We start from the raw sequence: 19706 nt of genomic DNA, 5'->3' as shown, positions 1-19706 counted from the left end.
GGGGCACCTGGGTGGCTCAGTCGGTTAAGCGGCTGCCTTCGGCTCGGGTCATGATCCCAGGGTCCTGGGATCGAGCCCCACGTCGGGCTCCCTGCTCAGTGGAGAGTCTGCTTCTCCCTCTCTCTCTGCCTGCCTCTCTGCCTACTTGTGCTCTCTATCTCTCTGTCAAATAAATAAATAAATAACCCATGCTTTAGTTTTTACATTATACTATCTTTCTACATATATGAAGAAGATAAATAAGACTGAGTCCTGTATTTTAAATAACACCTGTGTTATTCATAGGAGCTTTTATAGTTTAGAGGAGGGGAGAGAGCAGAGTCGCATGAAGGATTGAGATTGTAAGGTAATAGGGAAGATTTTTAACAAAAAAGTAAGCTTTACCAAAATTAAAAAGTTAAAGAGCTTAAGTAAAAAACAAGGTGCAGAACAGTATAATATGCCACTGTTTGTGGGGGAAAAAAGGTATACACACATTTACTTGTGTATACACAGCACATCCTGGAAGAAGATCTGAGAATCTGATAATGGTGATTGCCTCCAGGGAAGGAAACTAGATGGCTGAGGAGGAAGGGAATTTATTTTCCTTGTGAATCCTTCTTTGCATTGTTTGAGTTTTGCCCTCAAAAACTAAGTACAGCTGATTCTTTTTTTTTTTAAACTAAACACTCAGCTTAATTAAATAGTATTCGTACAGAGTTCTCTATACTGAATATTCATCATTCAGGATCCCACAATTACAAGGTTACTTGGGACAGCCGAAGTCTCTGTAATTTAGAGATAATCACTTATGAACTAATCATTTATAAAAGCTAGCCTCTCCTATTAAAAAGATTTTAATCTTAGATACAGAGTTAATGATAACACCCATGAGAATTCTATTACAAAATAGAATATAAATGTTGAAAATCTTGAAAACCTATAAATGAAATTCTATTTAACAAAGAATTAGGAGGCAGCAAGAGATACTCTCTCTACATCTTCCAAAGTGGGAGATCAATAGTTTAGAGCTGTAAAATCAAGTTATAAAGAGTGAGTTATACTCTTAGTATATAGTTAGTTGTAAAGACATACACTGGAGGGACTAAAATTACTAATATAACCAACCAGAATGTGATGGCAAAGTGGGAAGAACACTTCAGAATATTCCAGTTTCCCCATCTGTCACGTAGAAAAGCCAATAGGCATTGTCTAAAAGTGATATTATAAGAAACAGTGATTTAGATCTATCAAAAAGCTATAAGGGGGGGGCGCCTGGGTGGCTCAGTTGGTTAAGCGACTGCCTTCGGCTCAGGTCATGATCCTGGAGTCCCGGGATCGAGCCCCGCATCGGGCTCCCTGCTCAGCGGGAAGCCTGCTTCTCCCTCTCCCACTCCCCCTGCTTGTGTTCCCTCTCTCGCTGTGTCTCTTTCTGTCAAATAAATAAAATCTTTAAAAAAATATAAATAAATAAATAAATAAATAAATAAAAAGCTATAAGGGGGAGCGCCTGGGTGGCTCAGTCAGTTAAATGGCTGACTCTTGATTTTAGCTCAGATCCTGATCTCAGGGTCATGAGATCAAGCCTGGCTTCAGGCTCTGCGCTCAGCCTGGAGTCTGCTTAACATTCTCCTTCTCTGGGTGGCTCAGTTGGTTAAGCAGCCAACTCTAGGTTTCAGCTCAGGTCAGGATCTCGGGTCCTGGGATTGAGCCACCCGTTGGGCTCTGCACTCAGCAAGGAGTCTGCCTCAGGATTCTCTCTCCCTCTCCCCCTCCCCCCACTCTCTTTCTCTTTTGTGTGTATGCGTGCTTTCTCTCTAAAATGAATGAATACATTTTTTTAAAAAAAGATTCTCTTTCCCTCTCCCTCTGCCCCTCCTCCCTGCGCTCGCTCACTCACACTCTCTCTCTCTAAGATAAAGCTTTTTTAAAAAATTAGAAAAAGAACAAATTTTTTTAATCTTTTTTTTAAGACTTTATTTATTTGACAGAGAGAGAAAGGGAGAGAGAGCACAAGCAGGAGGAGCGGGAGAGGGAGAAGCAGGCTCCCTGCCAAGCAGGGTTCGATCCCAGGACCCTGGGATCATGACCTGAGCCGAAGGCAGATGCTTACCCAATTGAGCCACCCAAGCACCCCAAGAACAAGAAATTTTTTAAAAAATAGTTTATATTTTAAAAGATTGAGGGGCGCCTGGGTGGCTCAGTCGTTGGGCGTCTGCCTTTGGCTTGGGTCGTGGTCCCGGGGTCCTGGGATCGAGCCCCGCGTCGGGCTCCCTGCTCGGCCAGGAGCCTGCTTCTCCCTCTCCCACTCCCCCTGCTTGTGTTCCCTCTCTCGCTGTCTCTCTCTCTGTCAAATGACTAAATAAAATCTTTAAAATAATAAAAAAAATAAAAGATTGAATCTATAAAAGAGATCTAGCTGCTAGTATGTTAAAGCAACATTATGGGGTTACAATCAGCAAAATCCAGACGGCAGAAATTTACAGGATACAGCTGTTCAACAAATAAATTACAAAGAAATGAGACACCGCAGATTGAAAGAGAATTATGAGATGTATCAATGAAATATAGTGTGTGGACTTTGGTTCCTGGTTCAAAAAAATCAGCTCTAAGAAAACATGAGACAGAGAACGTAGACTATATTTTGTATATTGAAGAATTTATTGTTAATTATTAATTTTAAAAATATACTGAAATATTTTTGGATGAAAGAATAGGATGTCTGGGATTGACCTCAAAATCATCCCAGGGAAAGGAGCAAGGGCTGGCATGTGATATGGAAGAAATGCAGTTAGCCAAGTGTTGTTAATTCTTGAAGGGTGGATGGGCACATGGGAGTTCATTGTACTACTTTTAAAATTTTTGTATATGTTTTACATTTTCACAGTATTAATAAGTGAATAAAAATGGTTGAATAACAAAAATGCAAGTGATCTTATAGTGGAAATGGTGTATATGCTCTGATCATAACTATGTCAAAACAGGAATGAGTATGGAATTATAATTATGTTGGCATGGTAGGATATGATAACTTCCCTGATTTCCAAATTCTCTGTAGCATAGATTTTCCTTCTATGTATCTATGAAAGCTTGGGAGGGATTTTTACCCACTCCACAACCCCTCATTGCCGGCACCACTCTTCCTTACTGTATGACTGTGTGAATATCTGTGTTAGCACTTACCTTAGAATTGTAGGTCCGTGTGAGCAACTCCTTGCCTGTGCACTCTTTGAGAATCTAATGGTGAGTGCCTGACGTATGGTTCGTGCTTGGTAAATGTCTGTGGTCTAAACTAGTGATGGTGTCTGGCACGGGTTCCGGAAGAGGTTAAGGACAAGGGATGTGGAAAGGGCCCTTTGATGAAGAAGCTCCAGGAGAGCTTCCAGCTGGAGAGCAGAATTGAGAAAGTAGAGGAGGGTAAGAAGTGAGGCAGCTACAGGCTTGAGGCCATTCACTCCAAGAAGTGGCAGTAACAGACAGGGGAGCAGGTGTTGGGGGTCAGGGGTGTCTGTATAAGAGGGCTACTGGAAGGGATGATCAGGAAGGGAGCAAAGGCTCACATTGTGTGAGCCCTCAGCCCCAGTCAGGACTCCAAAGCCTGAACCGTTCTTGGTTTTATTCCTCAGGCCTGGTGAGTAATGTGGTGTTCACCAGTCACACCACGGAGCAGAGGCACCCTCTCCTTGTCCAGCTGCAGAGCCTCATCAGGGCTGCCAATCCTACTGCAGCCTTCATTCTTGCAGAAAATGGGATTGTCACCAGGTAAATTACCAAGTTTACTTCACCCTGTAGGACTAGCCACTTTCTCAGATGCACCGCTCTGACTATGGCCCACAGTGTCTTTCTCTTGTATCTAAGACCTGCACATTTATAGAAGTGCTTTTGATGTTACGTAAAAATCAGCAAGAGGACCCCATGTGTCAGTGTCCTGTACTGTTTTGAGATATTTTGTTGTTTGTTTTTTTTTTTTTTAAGATTTTTAAAAAGATTTTCTTTATTGAGAGAGAGAGCACGAGCAGGGGAAGAGGCAAAGGGAGAGGGAGAGAGAGAATCCCAAGCTGACTCCATGCTGAGCGCAGAGCCCGACACGGGCCTTGATCTCATGACCCCGAGACCATGACCTGAGCTGAAATCAAGAGTTGGAGGTTTAACTGACTGAGCCACCCAGACGCCCCAAGATTTTATTTTTAAATATTCTCTGCACCCAACGTGAGTCTCGAACTTACAACCCCGAGATCAAGAGTTGCGTGCTCTACTGACTGAGCCAGCCAGGTGCCCCAAGATACTTTGTTTTGATGCATCACATTTTTGTGCATTAAAGGATGAAGTCGAGACTCTCTCAATATTCCTTGTGTTAAGATGTGAAAGAAATGGCATAGAGAACATAGAGAAATGACCTTTTTACTTCATGGACTTGGGTCCAAATTACAAACTAAAAATAGAGAATTGATGACTTTGTGTGTGTGGATGTGTATGAAGAGAAAACATCTGGTCATATAGCACATTTATTTGCTCCACAAAGATATACCAAAAGGTATATACTTTTATATAATTTTGACTTTGAGCAATGTAAATATTTTACATATTCAGAAATTAACAAAGAGGGATAAAACTAAAACAAAAAAGTGAATCCATCTGTATATCAAAGTAATAACAACCACACACACAGCAATTAATTCAAGTAACTTTTAAACATAATCCTCTGTTGGAACCCTGATTCAAATAACATCACTTGTTAGATAAGAAAGATTATAGGGGCGCCTGGGTGGCTCAGCCGTTGGGCGTCTGCCTTCGGCTCGGGTCATGATCCCAGGGTCCTGGGATCGAGCCCCGCGTCGGGCTCTCTGTTCGGCAGGAGGACTGCTTCTCCCTCTCCCACTCTCCCTGCTTGTGTTCCCTCTCTCACTGTGTCTTTCTCTGTCAAATAAATAAATAAAATCTTAAAAAAAAGAAAGATTATAAATGTGAAGTGGGAAAGGTGAAGAAAAACCCTGTGAACGGTGGATTTGAATTGTGGGAGCCAATATAAATTCATTATTTCAGAAAAATGTTTATTTCCTAGCTCTTCCCATTGAAAGGGACCAGAAATACTAATACCACAGTAGAATAAACACCCCTTCCTCTAGATCCTGGTTTCTACATACCAATCCCCAATACAAGGTATCAGGACTTCTTGGAGAATTGACTGATTGCAGGTCTAGGGCAGGGAAGGTACAGGTGAGCCTGGTACATATTGTGCTAAAAAAGCAAGGAGGTATCAAAGATTAGTAGAGATATGTCAAAGGGATACCAGAGCTAGCTCAAGAAGCTCCCACTAGACAAATTTGGGACAGCTTGAGCATAAGAGAAAACAAATGTAAAACAAATTACAGCACATGGAATAAAATGAGTCCATGGTGATACTAAAAAAATGAGGAGAGGCAGGACAGTAAATCTCTCTTAACACTAATAAATAAGATTTATAGAACCAGAGAGTCACTGTTTTGTAACTGTTAGTATAATATAATACTTGATTTAGGCAAGAATCATCAGTGGATACTAAGAGCAGTGGGTGACAGATTGTTGATGAAAAGGACATTAACTGGTCTCAAAGTATCACTCCATGGACTACTTACTGCTTACGATGAGGGGAAAGTACCTTCACAGTAGAGAGATCTAGTAGACACGACGTTGACCAAATGATTAGACTTAGAGACCACTATGTGGGCAGACTGACATCGTGTGCCTCCTTCATGTGATGCTCTGGGAAGGACACAACCTCACCTGGGTATTAATCTTACCAAAAATGTTTAACCAAATTTATTCATAAGGAAATAGATCCAGGCTGTAGGACACAGGACAACTGGCATGTACTCTTCACAACTGTCAACTCTGTAAGAAACAAAAAAAAGTTGGAAGAATTATTCCACATAAAAGGAAAATAAAGATTGTAAATTCAGTAAGCAGTCCTTGATTGGATCCTGGGTCCCCTCTCTGGCAAAACAGGGAAAATTTGAAAATGGATTAGATCAGTACTTCTCCAACTCTAATGTGCATATAGATCTCTTAGGGATCTTGTTAAAATAAGAAGGCAGGTCTGGAGTAGGGCCTGGCATTTTGTGTTTCTGATGATGAGCTTCTAGATGATACCAGTACTGCTGGTCCACAGTATTAAATTCCTTGGGTATAATAATAGTATTGTTGTGAAAGAGGACGTCCTTGTTCTTAGGAGAGGGAGGCATACTGAAAGGCTTTAGGTGTGCAGTAACAGAAAAAATGTATATGTACATGCTTGTGCATCTATGGGGGAAGGAAGCAAAATGGGCCAGTTAAAATTGATCATCCTAATTAACCTAGGTTTTTCTATATGTTTTCAAAGGAATGAAGACATTGAGCTGATTCTCTCAGAAAATAGTTTTTCAAGTCCTCAGATGCTACGATCTCGATATTTAATGTACCCTGGCTGGCAAGTATCATCATTGAAAAGTAGCTAAGATTTCTTTGTAAACGCAATGATTTATTCATTTACAGAAAAAAAAAAAGAAAAAGTGAAATTTCACATGTTCTACAAGGGTATCACTGGCAGCTGGGATGGCCTGCCGTATCCTAACAGCTGCTGGTCTTGCCAGGAGCCCAGTGCTCCACACATCTTAGGCTCCAACTTGGGAGCCTTGCTGGATGTTGAGACTTAGGGAGTGGCCCTGTGAGCACCAAGCACACCGTGGCCTTTGTTTCCTCTAGCCTCTAGTGAGGGTGAGGTGACTGGCATGGAACCAGATGAGAGTCGCTCCTGAGAATATAGTCAGTCCTCCAGGGGGTCCCACCTGACAGGTAGGTTCCCTGCTGTTGTGGCCCGGGGGATGTTTATTCTCTCCTGGCAGCCTCCCAGCCTGTGAACCTCTCCTCCAAAAGGGAGGGGAGGAGAGAGGACCAAAGGCACTGTCGTCATGCTAGGGCCAACATCACTTGAGCACTCACTGTGTGCTACACCTTGTTCTAAGCTCTCCAGGACAGTAGCCACCAGCCACACTTGGCTATTTAATAAAGTGTCAGTTAATAAAAATTAAGTAAAGTCAGTCTTTCAGTCATACAAGCCATACTTCAAGTGCTCAGTAGTTACCTGTGGCCAGCAGCTAGCACACTGGGCAGCGCAGATCCAGAACATTTCCAATCTCACAGAAAGTTCTGTTGGACAGTGCCATCCTACAGGCTCTACCTGTGTTACCTCATTAATCCTCAAACCAAGCCTGCAAGGTAGGCTGCTTGATTTTCCTCCTTTTTAAGGATAAGATAAGTGAGGCAGCGAGGAGTTGATGGCGTGTTCAGGTTCATACAGCCAGTAAGTGAAAGAGCTGCGTTTCAAACCCAGCTTAAGTGGCTCCAGAGCCCGTATGCTCAACCGCCGTGCTGTGCTCATTCCTCTACAGAATGGGTAGCTGGGTTCTGCTCTCTTGAAGGTTCAAGGGCGGACAGTTACTAAAGCTTGGCCAAAAGTATTCTCTCATGTTGATTTGGATTATCTTTGTTATCCTTGCTCACTTCCCCCAGACACCTTTCTATGTCCTCCACACCACCCCTTACGTCACCAGTATTTTATACCAGCAAAAAACTGATTGCGCTATGCTGGTAAACAAACAAGTCCCATGTGTGGAATTGAAGATTTTCAGGCATGTTCTAGAAGGAACCTCCGATTTGAGTTATATCATACTTGCTTAAACAGTGGGTAAGTGCATCATGCCTTATGCCTGAACAAGACAGTTCTATCTTAGCTAAAAAGAAACAGATGAAGCTTATGGGTGAAACCTTCCTCTCCACTGACTACAGCTACTGACCCTTTTCCTGCCTCACCTCTGGACCTGGGCCTGAGATTCCTGCTGCTTCCACCTAGCACCTAGGGAAGCACCCATTCTGTAGTCCATGGTGACTCATTCTGGGCATTGTGCACATGAACCTAGCTCGGGGCACAAACTTTCCTGGAGGCAGAATGATCCAAGAGCCAGGTATAAAGGGTGCATTAGAAGGCTCCGTGAATCTAAAGTCTGAAGCCTTCTCTTTGCCAGGAAGATCAGTCCTTATAGAGAATCAGAGATGGAGGGGCCTCAGCATCATCCTTTGGACCCTCCCCCTTCTGAGTCCCTTCCTAGGAATCAGATAATTTAATCTTTTAACAAGATGGCAGCCATCAGCCATCCCTGTATATTTTTCCCCCTCCCTCACTGAGTCAGAGCCCACCACCTCAGTGAAGAGGCTTTAGCTCTGTGCTTAGTTCTGTGCTGTGCAGATTGTCAGCCATTCCCCTCCCACAACCCTCTCTGTGCTCATCTACCCCACCCCCAACTCCCCTGGTAGAAGGCTTGTTTCTAGCCTAGCAGGAAACCTTCACTCTTCCCTTGGCCCCTCCCAGTTTCCGTAAGGATTCAGGCTCTGAACAAAGAAGCCAGAGAGGCCGATGGTCTCCCATATCTTGGGAGAGGGCAAGAAGAACATGTCAGTACTGCAGAAATGTTACACCAGCACCTTACTTTAAGGAAAGCATAAAGAGTAAGATAGTTTCAATAATACATGTGATATAAAATTCAAATCTGTAGAGCTATTTTAAAGCAAAGGAAACTAATAAAATATAATAGACTGGACGAAATGTTTGCATCATATGTGGCAAAGGGTTAATACAATATTTGAGAAGCTTATTTTGATACTGAAGAAAAATAACCCATTCCGTATAGGTGGACAGTTCACTTTTTTTGAGGATTTTATTTATTTTAGAGAGAGCGAGCGAGTACGTTAGCAGGGGGGAGGGGCAGAGAGAGAGGGAGAGGGAATCTCAAGCAGACTCCATGCTGAGCACAGGGCCCGAGCGGGGCTCAAACCCACGACCCTGAGATCATGACCTGAGCTGAAACCATGAGTCGGACGCTTAACCGATGGAGCCACCCAGGTGCCCCTGCACAGTTCACTTTAGAGCAAGTATAAATGGCAGCCATGGTAACAGAATTCCATTTTAGTAACTCAAAAACGTAAAATGATGCCTCGCTGTTGTTTTGATTGAAACCTATTACACTTAACCAGAAATATCTAAGAATCATTGCTGGGGGAATTGTTGTGCAACTGAGACACTCTTCTGCTACTGGGAGTGGTGTAAGTTATTACCCATGAGATGGTTACACCCTTTCCTGGGTTGATACCATCACGCAGATTCATCTCAAGGAAATAATTCAAAAGAAGGAATGACAATTCCATAACTTTGGAAGCTGGATGATGGGGGTTCATTGCACTCTCTCTCTATCTTTGCATGTGTTTTCAATTTTCCATAATAAAAACTTAAACTTTTTAAATGCTCTGAATATGGCATGTCCTTTTTATTTTTTTTTTTTAAGATTTTATTTATTTATTTGACAGAGAGAGACATAGTGAGAGCAGGAACACAAGCAGGGGGAGTGGGAGAGGGAGAAGCAGGCTTCCCGCGGAGCAGGGAGCCCGATGCGGGACTCAATCCCAGGACCCTGGGATCATGACCTGAGCCAAAGGCAGACGCTTAACGACTGAGCCACCCAGGCGCCCTGGCATGTCCTTTTTAAAAAATTTTTTTTATTTTGGGGGCACCTGGGTGGTTCATTCGTTAAGTGTCTGCCTTCGGCTCAGGTCATGATCCCAGGGTTCTGGGATCGAGCCCCACATTGGGCTCCCAGCTCAGTGGGAAGCTTGCTTCTCCTTCTCCTACTGCTTGTGTTCCCTCTCTCACTGTGTCTCTGTCAAATAAATAAAATCTTAAAAAGAAATTTTTATTTTTAAGCAATCTCTACACCCAACGTGGGGCTTGCGCTCACAACCCCAAGATCAAGAATCGCGTGCTCTACCAACTGAGCCAGGTGCCCCTGAACATGGCATCTTCTTAATGAGTCTGTGGTTGGCATTATGTCTGCTGAATTCAAAACTGAGAAAATAGAGCAGAGATGCCCCAGCTCTTTAGTTCCTTCTGGAAAGTGTGCACATCCAAATGTACAGTCTGTTAAGCTGCCCTCAACAATGGTGGGGTATAGTTGAGGCCCTGAGGAAGAGCTCCAGGGGTGTCAGGAAGAACCCCCAATCTCAGGTGGCACACTGGTAGGCTTCAAAGATAGATGGGGGTCTTTGGCTTCAAGGAACTGCTAGTCTATAGACCTCCCTGCTGTAATGGGGCAACCATGCTTCCCAGTCTCAAGATGAAAGAAACATATACATATTTAAAACAAGTGTTTTGTATGCAAATGTCACATAAGAGAGAACTCAAATATTTCTGGATGGGTATATAATTCATCCCTGAGTGGTATATGGTAACACTCAAAGCCCCAATTACTTGTACTTACAAATTTTTAATCTTTTTAAGGTATGAAGGTAAATATGATGCTGGATCAGTCTTTCCACTAATGGTTCAGATCTGCGTATGGTTTGGTCGTCCCTTGGAGAAGACTCGCTTCGTGGCCAAGTGTAAAGGTAAGCCTTGGTTAGGACATGTCCCAGACCCTGGTAAAAGAGTATGCCACAGTTGCCCATGCTACCCGGCACCATTTTAGTATTAATGTGTGCTCTCTTTTCTCCTTTCCATTGGGTCCAAAAACAAGCAGAGGGATTTGAGGATCCAGGAGTGCCCCACTCTTGGGAACAGTGGCAGAGCCACTGGGGAGGTTCTGGTGGAGGGACAGCCTATGAGCCCTGGTCCCTCGAGTAGGGATCCTTCCCAGTCCCTAACCCTCCCAGCTGTGTGCCCTGAACTTGGCCTCTGCCCCCAGGTAGGTGACAGCCTTGTCCTCTTCCTCCACCAGCAATTCAGTCTTCCATCAAGCCAAGCCCCTTCTCTGGAAACATCTACCACATCCTGGGCAAAGTGAAGTTTTCAGGTAACTGGGGAGTTGGATTTGGGAGTCCTGCACTATGGAATGCTCACATCTCATGATGCGGGTTTATAGCTTCTACTGGTGCTCTACAGACCACGGATAGCTCTCAGACTCTCTCAAAAACCCTCCCATCTGGGCTTGACACCAGTGGTTCTTCTAGTCTCCCCGCCTTTCTGCAGGTCCTGCTCCACAGTGGAGGATGTGTCCTATCTTCCCCCTGGATGGCCTGCCCAGGGCCTTTCCTTACAGCTCCTTGATTTCCTTGTTCCAGAAACTCTCACTGCACCCCTTTCAAGGCATCCATGGCCTCCTAGACCTGTCACCAGGAGCTGCCCCAGTGATGAGCTCTCCAGGTCCAGATCCATTTCTGCCCAAGTCTTCAAGCCTTCCACTTGCCTTCTCCCTATTTATTGGCCTTAGGCCTCTGGAAACCCTAATGACCTGAAGTCTGTCCATCCTGGGCTGGAGGTCAGGGAAGGCCTCAAGACAAGGAGTTAATCAACTCAACATTGAGAAAGGGGAGAATATTCCAGAGAAAAGGTACAGCATGTGCTTTGGAACCAAGGCAAAAAAGGCACATTGCAGGAACCAAAAAGGGTTCACTGTGGCTGAGGCCTAGCAGCAATATGTCTGTTAAGGCATTTTTAGCTGTTGTAACAGAAAACGCCAACTCACCTAGCAGGTGTTAGCTGTGTAATAAGAAGTCAAGAGGTCAGGCAGCATAGCAAGGCCACTGAGGACACAGGTAATGTGTGTTCCTTCATTCACGGTATGTCAGCTTGTCCTCAGGTTCCCAGCCCTCATTGCCAGATAGTGCTACAGGTCTAGGTGTCACCTCCAAACACAACGTCCAGCTGAGAGGAGAGGCTCTTCCTGTGGGTGGCTTTATCAATACAGATGCCTTTTACTGAAGCACTTCCTACCACTTCCTGAGCAGACCACTCCTCTCATTGCCCAGGATTGAGTTGCCATGCCTTCTGGGGAATTGGTGTTGGAGAAAGAGCAGGATGCTGGGCAGGCAACCATCAGTGTCTGCCATAGGGAGCCACTGAGAGTTGTAAGCATGGGACCATATGGGTTCACATGGGAGAATTAGATGACATCACCTATATAAAAGAAGCTCTCAAGGTCCTTAACCCATGCCTTTGGCCTAATTTATGTTCCTGAATCTGAAACTTTGACCCCTTACTCAAGCCTGCTTCCCTCAGGCTCCAACAGACAGCCCCCTCCTTGTTTCAGAGGTCATAATGTCTCCCCCTTCCCTCTCACCTTGTTTTTGTCTTAATTTAGACCTTCTCTTGACCCCTTTCTTATTCAAAGTTAACCTCGCTTTGTTTTGGAACTCTTTCTCATCCTGCTTTTTAGGGGGACCTTGCCTTTTTCTTGTGTCTCCTGTGCTAGCCCCCCGCTTCCCAGTCTATAAACCCAGTCCTAGCTTTCCTGTTCCTATAATGTGACCCTCCTGCACCACTTGTATGTTGACAGTCCCTCTTCCCTTGGCCTCTCAGGCCTCTGCTAGGGGCTCTCCTCTTGTAGTCCCCTTCTGGGTTAGTGACATCCACCTGATTACCAAATCAGCCAAGCCAGAAATTTACATTGCTCCTCCCTCTCTTACGTCATCCTTTCTAACTTGACACCAATCAGGGCAGTTCTCCCTCCTGCATATGTCACAGGAATCTGTCCCCAACTATCTGCACGTTACAGTCTTAGTGTAGCTTTATCCTTTGGGGGCTCAGGAACTACGTGTGTTCTCCCTACAGACTCTGAGAAGGCCATGGAGGTCTGCCATAACACTCTGGCCAATTCTTTGAGCATTGTCCCTGTTTTGGAGGGACCCTCGCCACCGCCTGACTCCCGAAGCACACCTCAAGAAAGCAACGGGCAGCAGGAGTGTTACCTCGTGTTCATCGGCTGCTCCCTGAAGGAAGAAAGCGTCAAGGACTGGCTGCGGCAGTCAGCCAAGCAGGTGGTTTCCAAAGCCCAGACACCTCTGGCACAAATGTGACCAGCACACCTCAGAGCTGCTCCTGGCCTTGGGGTAGAAGCCCCTCCCATGACCTCCCTCCTCGTCCACCCTTCACAGGCTCAGCCAGCACTTTCAGGGATGGTTTGCAAGTAGGAGGAAGCCACTCAGGGTAACCTCAAGGCAGACCTGTTCTTACAGCCATTTCTAATTCTTTTGCCAAGGCAAATTGCAGCTAATAGGTGGCTTAACTAGAACCTGGGTGAAACCTGGTGGTTCCATGTGGATCCTGGGTCAGCCTGGCAGTATAAACTCAAAATGTCTTTTCTTAGCTGAACCTAATTCGGGGCTGTCCTGTGCTCTGAGCCCAGAATCCTTCTATACTTGGGTTCTCTCTCTAGAAAAGAGAAACAACAAAGATATGCTTATGGCCATTTGCAAACCAAGATTTCAAGCATTGATACCAGTGAGCCCAGGGAGTCTCAAGGGAAGAGGATGCTTGCCTATAGAGGCACGTAAGCATCTTTAGCCCAGTACTGCAAAGAAAAATAAAACCCAGACTGGAGTTAAAATCCTCTAATATGATGCAGGTTGGGTGCTAGGTCTCTTAGCACAGCCTCAGGGGTTTAGCTTGACTTAGAACTCTGGAAATAGAGTTGGCTGAGCCCTGGGTCCTTTGTAGATGCTTAGTTGGAACCTGTCTTTTATACTGAGGGATGGCTGCCGGTAGGCTGTGTCTTTCTCAGATAAACTGGATAAACTCCTAAATGGTTGAGTAGGGGACCTCATGTTGTCCCTTTGTCTGCATACCTGGCACTTGTGAGGCTTAGAGTCGAGGATCTGCAGAGACAGGAACATGCTATTTGCCGAAGCACTGGTGTTTCCTCTGCTGCTTGTTTCCCCTGGCACACGGGGTTCTGTGGTGGTAAGTGGTCTCCTTGAGGGGCAGGCAGGCAGGATATTGTGTCCAGGCCATGACAGTGCTGTGCTTTCTTTCCTTGCCACTGGGATCTAAGTCATGTAACTAGCCCCCAGAGCCCTGAGCCCTCACCTGCCCATGTACTCCCATCAGCTCTGTTGAGACCTGACCCCTCCCTCCCTACATCTCTGCACAGAAGCCTCAGAGGAAAGCCCTGAAGACCAGGGGAATGCTGACCCAGCAGGAGATCAGGAATATCCACGTGAGTCCCCTAAGAGCCCCAAGGCTATCCTTCTGGGCTGACACAGCTCCATCCTTTAGGATTCCCTGAGTGAGGGGCCTATTTATAGGGCATGCTGAAGGTCTTGCTCCTCTTAAGCCACAGAGGGAAGCTGGGTAAAGAGGAACCTCAGACCCTCCAACCTTGTAGCCTGAGAGGAAGAGGGTAGAGTGACCTCTGGTGTGACCTGGGCATGAGATAGAGGAGAAGCAGTGCCTGTGGGAGGAAGGGGTGACATGGAGCCCTGTTTTGACACACTGTTGAAGCAGCCACAGAAGTCCTTTCTCCTCCCATCCCTCCATGCTAGATATAAACCACAGATAAAGCAACAGAGCCCAGGAAAAGTTGTCTAGATCTAGAAGCTGCCAATAAGCAGGGGATATAATCCTGGGACCACCATGAGAGGCTCTTTGATGAGCCCCTCAGCCTTCAGGCTGACTCTCAGCCTCTGCCCCAGTCCCGACCCCCACTGGGACCTTTTCCTGAGGGGCATGGGGGCAAAGGCTACAAGGGACATAGAGTCCAGGCCCCAGCACAGGCTGTGCCACTTCTCCCAGTAATGAGTGGGTGGGAGAGGCTGTGGGACCCTAGGCAGTCCTTGTAGTGTATGTTCCCCAGAAGCAGACCTTGAACATGGATTTGAGTGCACGTAGCTTATTTTGGAAGTGATTCTAGGAGACGCTAGCAGGGAAGTGGGAAAAGTAAGGGAGAGAAAGAAGGGGAGACAGCTAACAGAGGGTATGTTACCAAACCAGTACCACTGAGGACGAGTGGAGCTTAATCCCATGAGAAGCTCCCAGAGTTCCTCCCTGAGAGCTCAGGGACCTCCATCAGTCACTACTTGAGAACTGCTGCAGGGAGGACATTCCCTTGCATGTTTAGCCTTCCATGGGGCAGAGTGGGCTATCTTGCTAAGGTCATAGGCTTATTTGTTTTTAATGAATGAGTAGATGATAAAAAGTGGTCAGATAATTTTAATAGGACTCTTTTTTCCTACAGGTGAAACGCCACCTGGACCCCCTGCCCGCAGGCTACTTTTACAATGGCACCCAGTTTGTCAACTTTTTTGGTGACAAGACTGATTTTCACCCACGTATCCTTAGAATCTGTGGTGGCCAGGTTGGGGGTGTGGGAAGCCTGATCGTCAAGAGGGTGTTTGCTAGAGCCGCTGCAGCCCACCTCCTAGAGCGGGCTGTGTTCTGAGAGCACGCAGCAAGCCACAGAGGTAGACTTTTCATTTGGGCCTTCTAACATCATTAAAATTAATTTTGCCTTCATTTGCCGAAGCATCTGTAGGTTGTAGTTTAAATGTAGCTGTGGTGACATCCTGCGTTCTGTGGTCATCAGGGATCATAATTTACAAGTGGGAGACTAGACATGATTGCAGTAGTTAATCTGGGAGAAGGTGGACAGGAGTCTGTACTCATGAAAGCCGAAGGGCTCAGCTCTAGGACCTCATGAAGGAACCTGTGCCAACCCTGGCTTATTCTCTGTAGCTGGGGTGCGGCCAGTATAGAAAAAGAGCCCAGCAGGTAGGCTTTGTGTGGGCTGGGCTTTTACTACTTGAGTGTCCCCCACCTCAGCTGCCCACAGATCCCTCTGGGCCTGGGCAGGTTCCCTTGTCCTCCTGGGCTCTCTTCCTTAATGAGATACTAGTCATGGACCAGTTCATGAATGACTACGTGGAAGAAGCCAACCGGGAAATTGAGAAGTATAACCGAGAGCTGGAACAGCAGGAGTATCATGACCTCTTTGAGCAGAAGCCCTAGGGGAAGGCTGGGCCATACATCCTGCAGAACGTCCACCCTGGAGGTGGACGTTTAAAAATGGGGTTACTTAACCTGAGCTTTCCCAGAGGCCTCTCCCTAAAGGGGCTGTCTTTGTTCTTCTTGGCCTTTGTGTACTGGCTTGAGTGCATGTTGTCTTTATTCTCTGTACAGCGCTGAAGAGCATCACCTGCACCACTGATGGGGGGCGGGGGGGGGGTCTTCATGGAAGATGAGCAGATAGGGACTGCCCTGTGTGTGGGGCTGGCAGCCCAGAACCTCTGGGTATCTCCTTTGGGCTCCTGAGGCACTGTGACGGTGGGGAGAATCATTGGTTACACAGAGGAGCTGTTGGCAAGCAGAAGGAACCCTGGCTGCCTGAACTGTGGCCATGCCTGGGGGACCAAGCCACCACAGGCGTTGGGCCTCAGACACTGTCCCAGGAGAGCCCTGTCCCCAGTGGAGTGCCTGGCTTCTGCTTAGGCCCCTTGCACTGAAGGAGCGGGCCCTGCTGGCCCTGGGCCCAGTCCTGGGGAGGACCACCCCAGGCCCTGCCCGAGCCCCACCCACAGAGCCAGCAGCTTGGGCTGAGATCAACAGCCTGTTCTCAGATGAGGAGCTGTCCCTTACAGACTAAACTGAGGGGAAAGGCATATTGCTTTCCAGAAGCATGTGGCTTTTGAATTGATACAAGCAGTCTCCCTGGAGGTTGGTTTTGAGCTCCCCTCATGGCATTACTCTGGTTTGCCTCATTCAGGGGCAAGAGCAGACCTGCTGCTTCAGCGCCCCTGGTGATGCTTTGCCTCACTTTTGAGGGGAGCATCCTGCAACCGCTTAGTCTTAGGCCCAGGGCTCTGATCACTTGTGCGGCATCCCCAAAGGGGGCTCACTCTCCAGCACCCAGCCCTCCCTTGAGCCTTACCAGGGAAGGCTTGGTTTGCAGCCACAAACTTCAGGAAACTTACGTCCCCAAGCATTGTTGTTGGCCCTGGACTTGTTTGGCTCCTGTAGACCGGGAATTTCAAAGAATTCCAATATCCAATTTAGAATTCCTTCCAGGGGCTTTGTTTGCAGCTGGACCGTAAAGCAGAGGGGAATTACAAATGGATCCGGTGCCTGACTTCCAGAATTAGTTTGGGGTGGGGGGAGGTCACAGACACTGATATTTGGGTGATGTCGGTTAGGACTTCAGCGTCTCAGCTGCCTAGATTGTAAATGCTTTCTGAATTTCACATTTTTTTTTTTGCATGCCTTAGGAAGAAGCACATAGACGAACCAGCAAAGTTTCCAGTAATGTAGAGGGATTTTTGAGAACAGCCCCTGGCACAGAGGAGAGACTGAGAAAGGATGGAGCTCATGTGATCTGTGTGCCTGGTCACTCAGAGGCCTCCATGCAAGTAGCAAAGCAGGTGTTAAGGGCTTGTCAGCAAAATGTACTTGTATTAGAAAAAAATAATCTGTATTTGAAGCCAAATGAACAAAACTCAAAATACCACTAAATAAGAAATCTTGCATGAAGAAAGCCTTCTGAAAAGGCCCATGTGCTCCAGTCCCAACTCCCAAAGCTGGTGGTGACAAGGGCCCTGGTGTGGAGCCCAAGTCTGGGAGCACCTCACTTCTGGTGGGCCAGAGGCTGGGGTCCACAATGGGCCTGCCTCTGCTTCAGAATCAATAACATAGATCTTAAGTGCAATTGATGAAATAAGCAATGAGTTACTGTAGCTTCTTTTAGCTCTACTGAGCTCTTTTTAAAAACTCAACCTTGAGCAGCCTTAGAGAAGGGAGAAGTGGGGTGGGTGGGTGGGGTAGGGGAACCAAAGGCCATTTACTCCAGGTGGGTTGCTGTGAACTTTTAAATGAAAGCTCTAGATTGAGGAGCTCGAGCCATTTCCTGGTGGCTGCACAAAAGAGTTTTTAAAAAGGGTTCAGAGCCCGCACATAGAAGCGGGTCTTCCCACTGCGTGGGGCTGCACTACGTGGTGGTCTTGGTTTCTGACCGTTGTCCACAGAAATGCTCTCTCACCAACTTGCCCCACTACCCCAATTCCTCTGCTGTTAGAGGGAAAACTGTGATTACCTCAACTTGAATATGAAACTGTGATTGAAAAAAGTCAAAACGTTAAGAAGTTCCAAAGCCAAAAAGGCAGAACTGGCTGAGGCCTCCGTTGACGCTCCTCAGCCTGCTCGGGAGTGTGAAGGGGCACACTGGCGAAAGGGCATTCCTTGGGGCGCACTTGCTGTGCTCCTGGTAAAGAGGCACACTGGCTGTGTGAGCTCTTTGAGGACTGAGGCAGGGAGGATGCTCCTCACCCCCTGCACTGCCCCTTCTGGAACCTGCCAGGCGCCTCTGGGTTTTGACTGTGAAGTTTAATATCCACTTGATTCCTCTGGGAGCTCCAGGAGGAGGGACAGGGTCTTAGGCTATCTCCAGAGGAAGGGCCATGACACTGTGTTGTAGATTTTGACCATTGGAGTGGATGCCAGGGACCCAGCAGAGACATCAGGTGTAGTAGGTTCCTTAGGGACAGGCAGAAGTCCTCCAGGGGCTTACGTGCTTTTTGCCAACTTTCCTATTAGCAGCTTCAGTTTTATATCACCCAGAGTGAGTGTGATAATTTGAAGTCGCTGAAGTTATGGGTTATTTTACGTTTTGATGTGGGACTTTTTTCCTTTTTTTTTGATTGGAAGGAGGAGACAGAAATTGGAGAAAAGGGATCACCCTAGGAAGGGGCTGCTGGCAAGGAGTCTGGTTGGCCCCATCCTAGCCCTGGGGGCTCTCTGACCTGAGGCCAGGACCCTGGGCCCTGTGGGTCGCAAGAAAAAGTTCCCTCCTAAATTCTATTAGGATTTTGGAGAATTTTTGCACAGTAATAAGCTCTGGGTTGCTCTTTGGGCTTCTCAAAAGGGAAAAGTTAACTCAAAGATTGTAAACTATTAAGTATTCCAGTGTGTCGCTGACCTAGTTGGATAGTTGTACCTCAAAAAGTAGGTGAGAAAAGGCTTCCTTGTCCCAGGTTGTCAAATACTAATGACAGAAGAGCTCACTTACGTGCCAAAATTCACTTTTATACTAGTTTTTCAGTGCTTTAATATTTGTAACTTAAATTTTAAAACTCATATTTACAAACACTACTGTAACTTCAGTGAAACTGAATTGTGTGATTGAAGCTTTTTGCTTATTATAGTATTTATTACACTACTTAATTCAGTAAATATATAAAAGTAGCCTTCAATTTATTTTTATATTATTTTACATGTTTTTACCTGCAGTCGTGTATGTGAATTTACCTTGGTAACTGAGATGTCATGCTAAGGACCAATAAACTCTCACTGAACAAGCAGGACCTGGTGCAGTTGCCTGTTGCTGTGGACTCAGCCCCAAGGGGGCGGGCGGGACTTGGGAAGGCCCACCCCCTGGAACTAGGGCCCTTCCTTGGGCCTCCCGGGGAAGCGCTTTGCTGGGCAGCTGGAGAGAGGTCCTTGGGGTGCACGTCCCCATCCCCAGACCCCAGAGGGGCAACAGAGAGTAAAGTTCACAAGACCACCCTGCGTGGGGATGGGCACTCTCAGGACTCCCAGAACCCGAAGAGGGGCTTGAGGAAGCCGGCTATCTGTTCAGCAGGGTGCTTGACAAGCTGGTCGGCTCATGTAACTCCAGCCAAAGCTCCGTGAGGTGGCGCTTGCTGCCACTTTACAAATGGGAACGACCGAAAACAAAGGGGGTGGGGCTGGCCCAGGGGTCAGAGCCACTGCCCTGGCACAAGGTCCCTCCAAGACGTCCCTCTGGCGCTACCCTACCCAGGAAGCCTGGGGCCCCTGGAGCCTGCCAGGCGCCTCTGGGTTTTGACTGTGAAGTTTAATATCCACCTCTCCCAGGGAGAGGCCGCCCAAAGGCCCGCAGCTCTAGTGGAGTGGTCACCAGCGCCTCTCTCTGCGTGCGGTGGGGGGC

General features: G+C 46.8%; 1 protein-coding gene across 1 annotated transcript in view; it reads left to right on the top strand.

The window, feature by feature from the left end:
* Positions 1-19098, top strand: part of DNAAF9 (dynein axonemal assembly factor 9) — a 119739-nt gene extending 100641 nt beyond the window's left edge. The window contains exons 29-36 of the mRNA XM_081832284.1: positions 3606-3741; positions 6338-6424; positions 10322-10428; positions 10758-10832; positions 12590-12795; positions 13908-13973; positions 14991-15084; positions 15648-19098. Of these exons, the coding sequence (XP_081688410.1) occupies positions 3606-3741; positions 6338-6424; positions 10322-10428; positions 10758-10832; positions 12590-12795; positions 13908-13973; positions 14991-15084; positions 15648-15760 (884 nt within the window). The 3' untranslated portion in view covers positions 15761-19098. The remainder of the gene's footprint in view (positions 1-3605; positions 3742-6337; positions 6425-10321; positions 10429-10757; positions 10833-12589; positions 12796-13907; positions 13974-14990; positions 15085-15647) is intronic.
* Positions 19099-19706: the final 608 nt, after the last annotated feature.

The sequence above is a fragment of the Leptonychotes weddellii genome, chromosome 10 (genome assembly GCF_054177405.1).
Source record: "Leptonychotes weddellii isolate Sample4059 chromosome 10, ASM5417740v2, whole genome shotgun sequence".
NCBI classification, from domain to species: Eukaryota; Metazoa; Chordata; class Mammalia; order Carnivora; family Phocidae; genus Leptonychotes; species Leptonychotes weddellii.
This window is presented reverse-complemented; position numbering and strand designations above follow the sequence as displayed.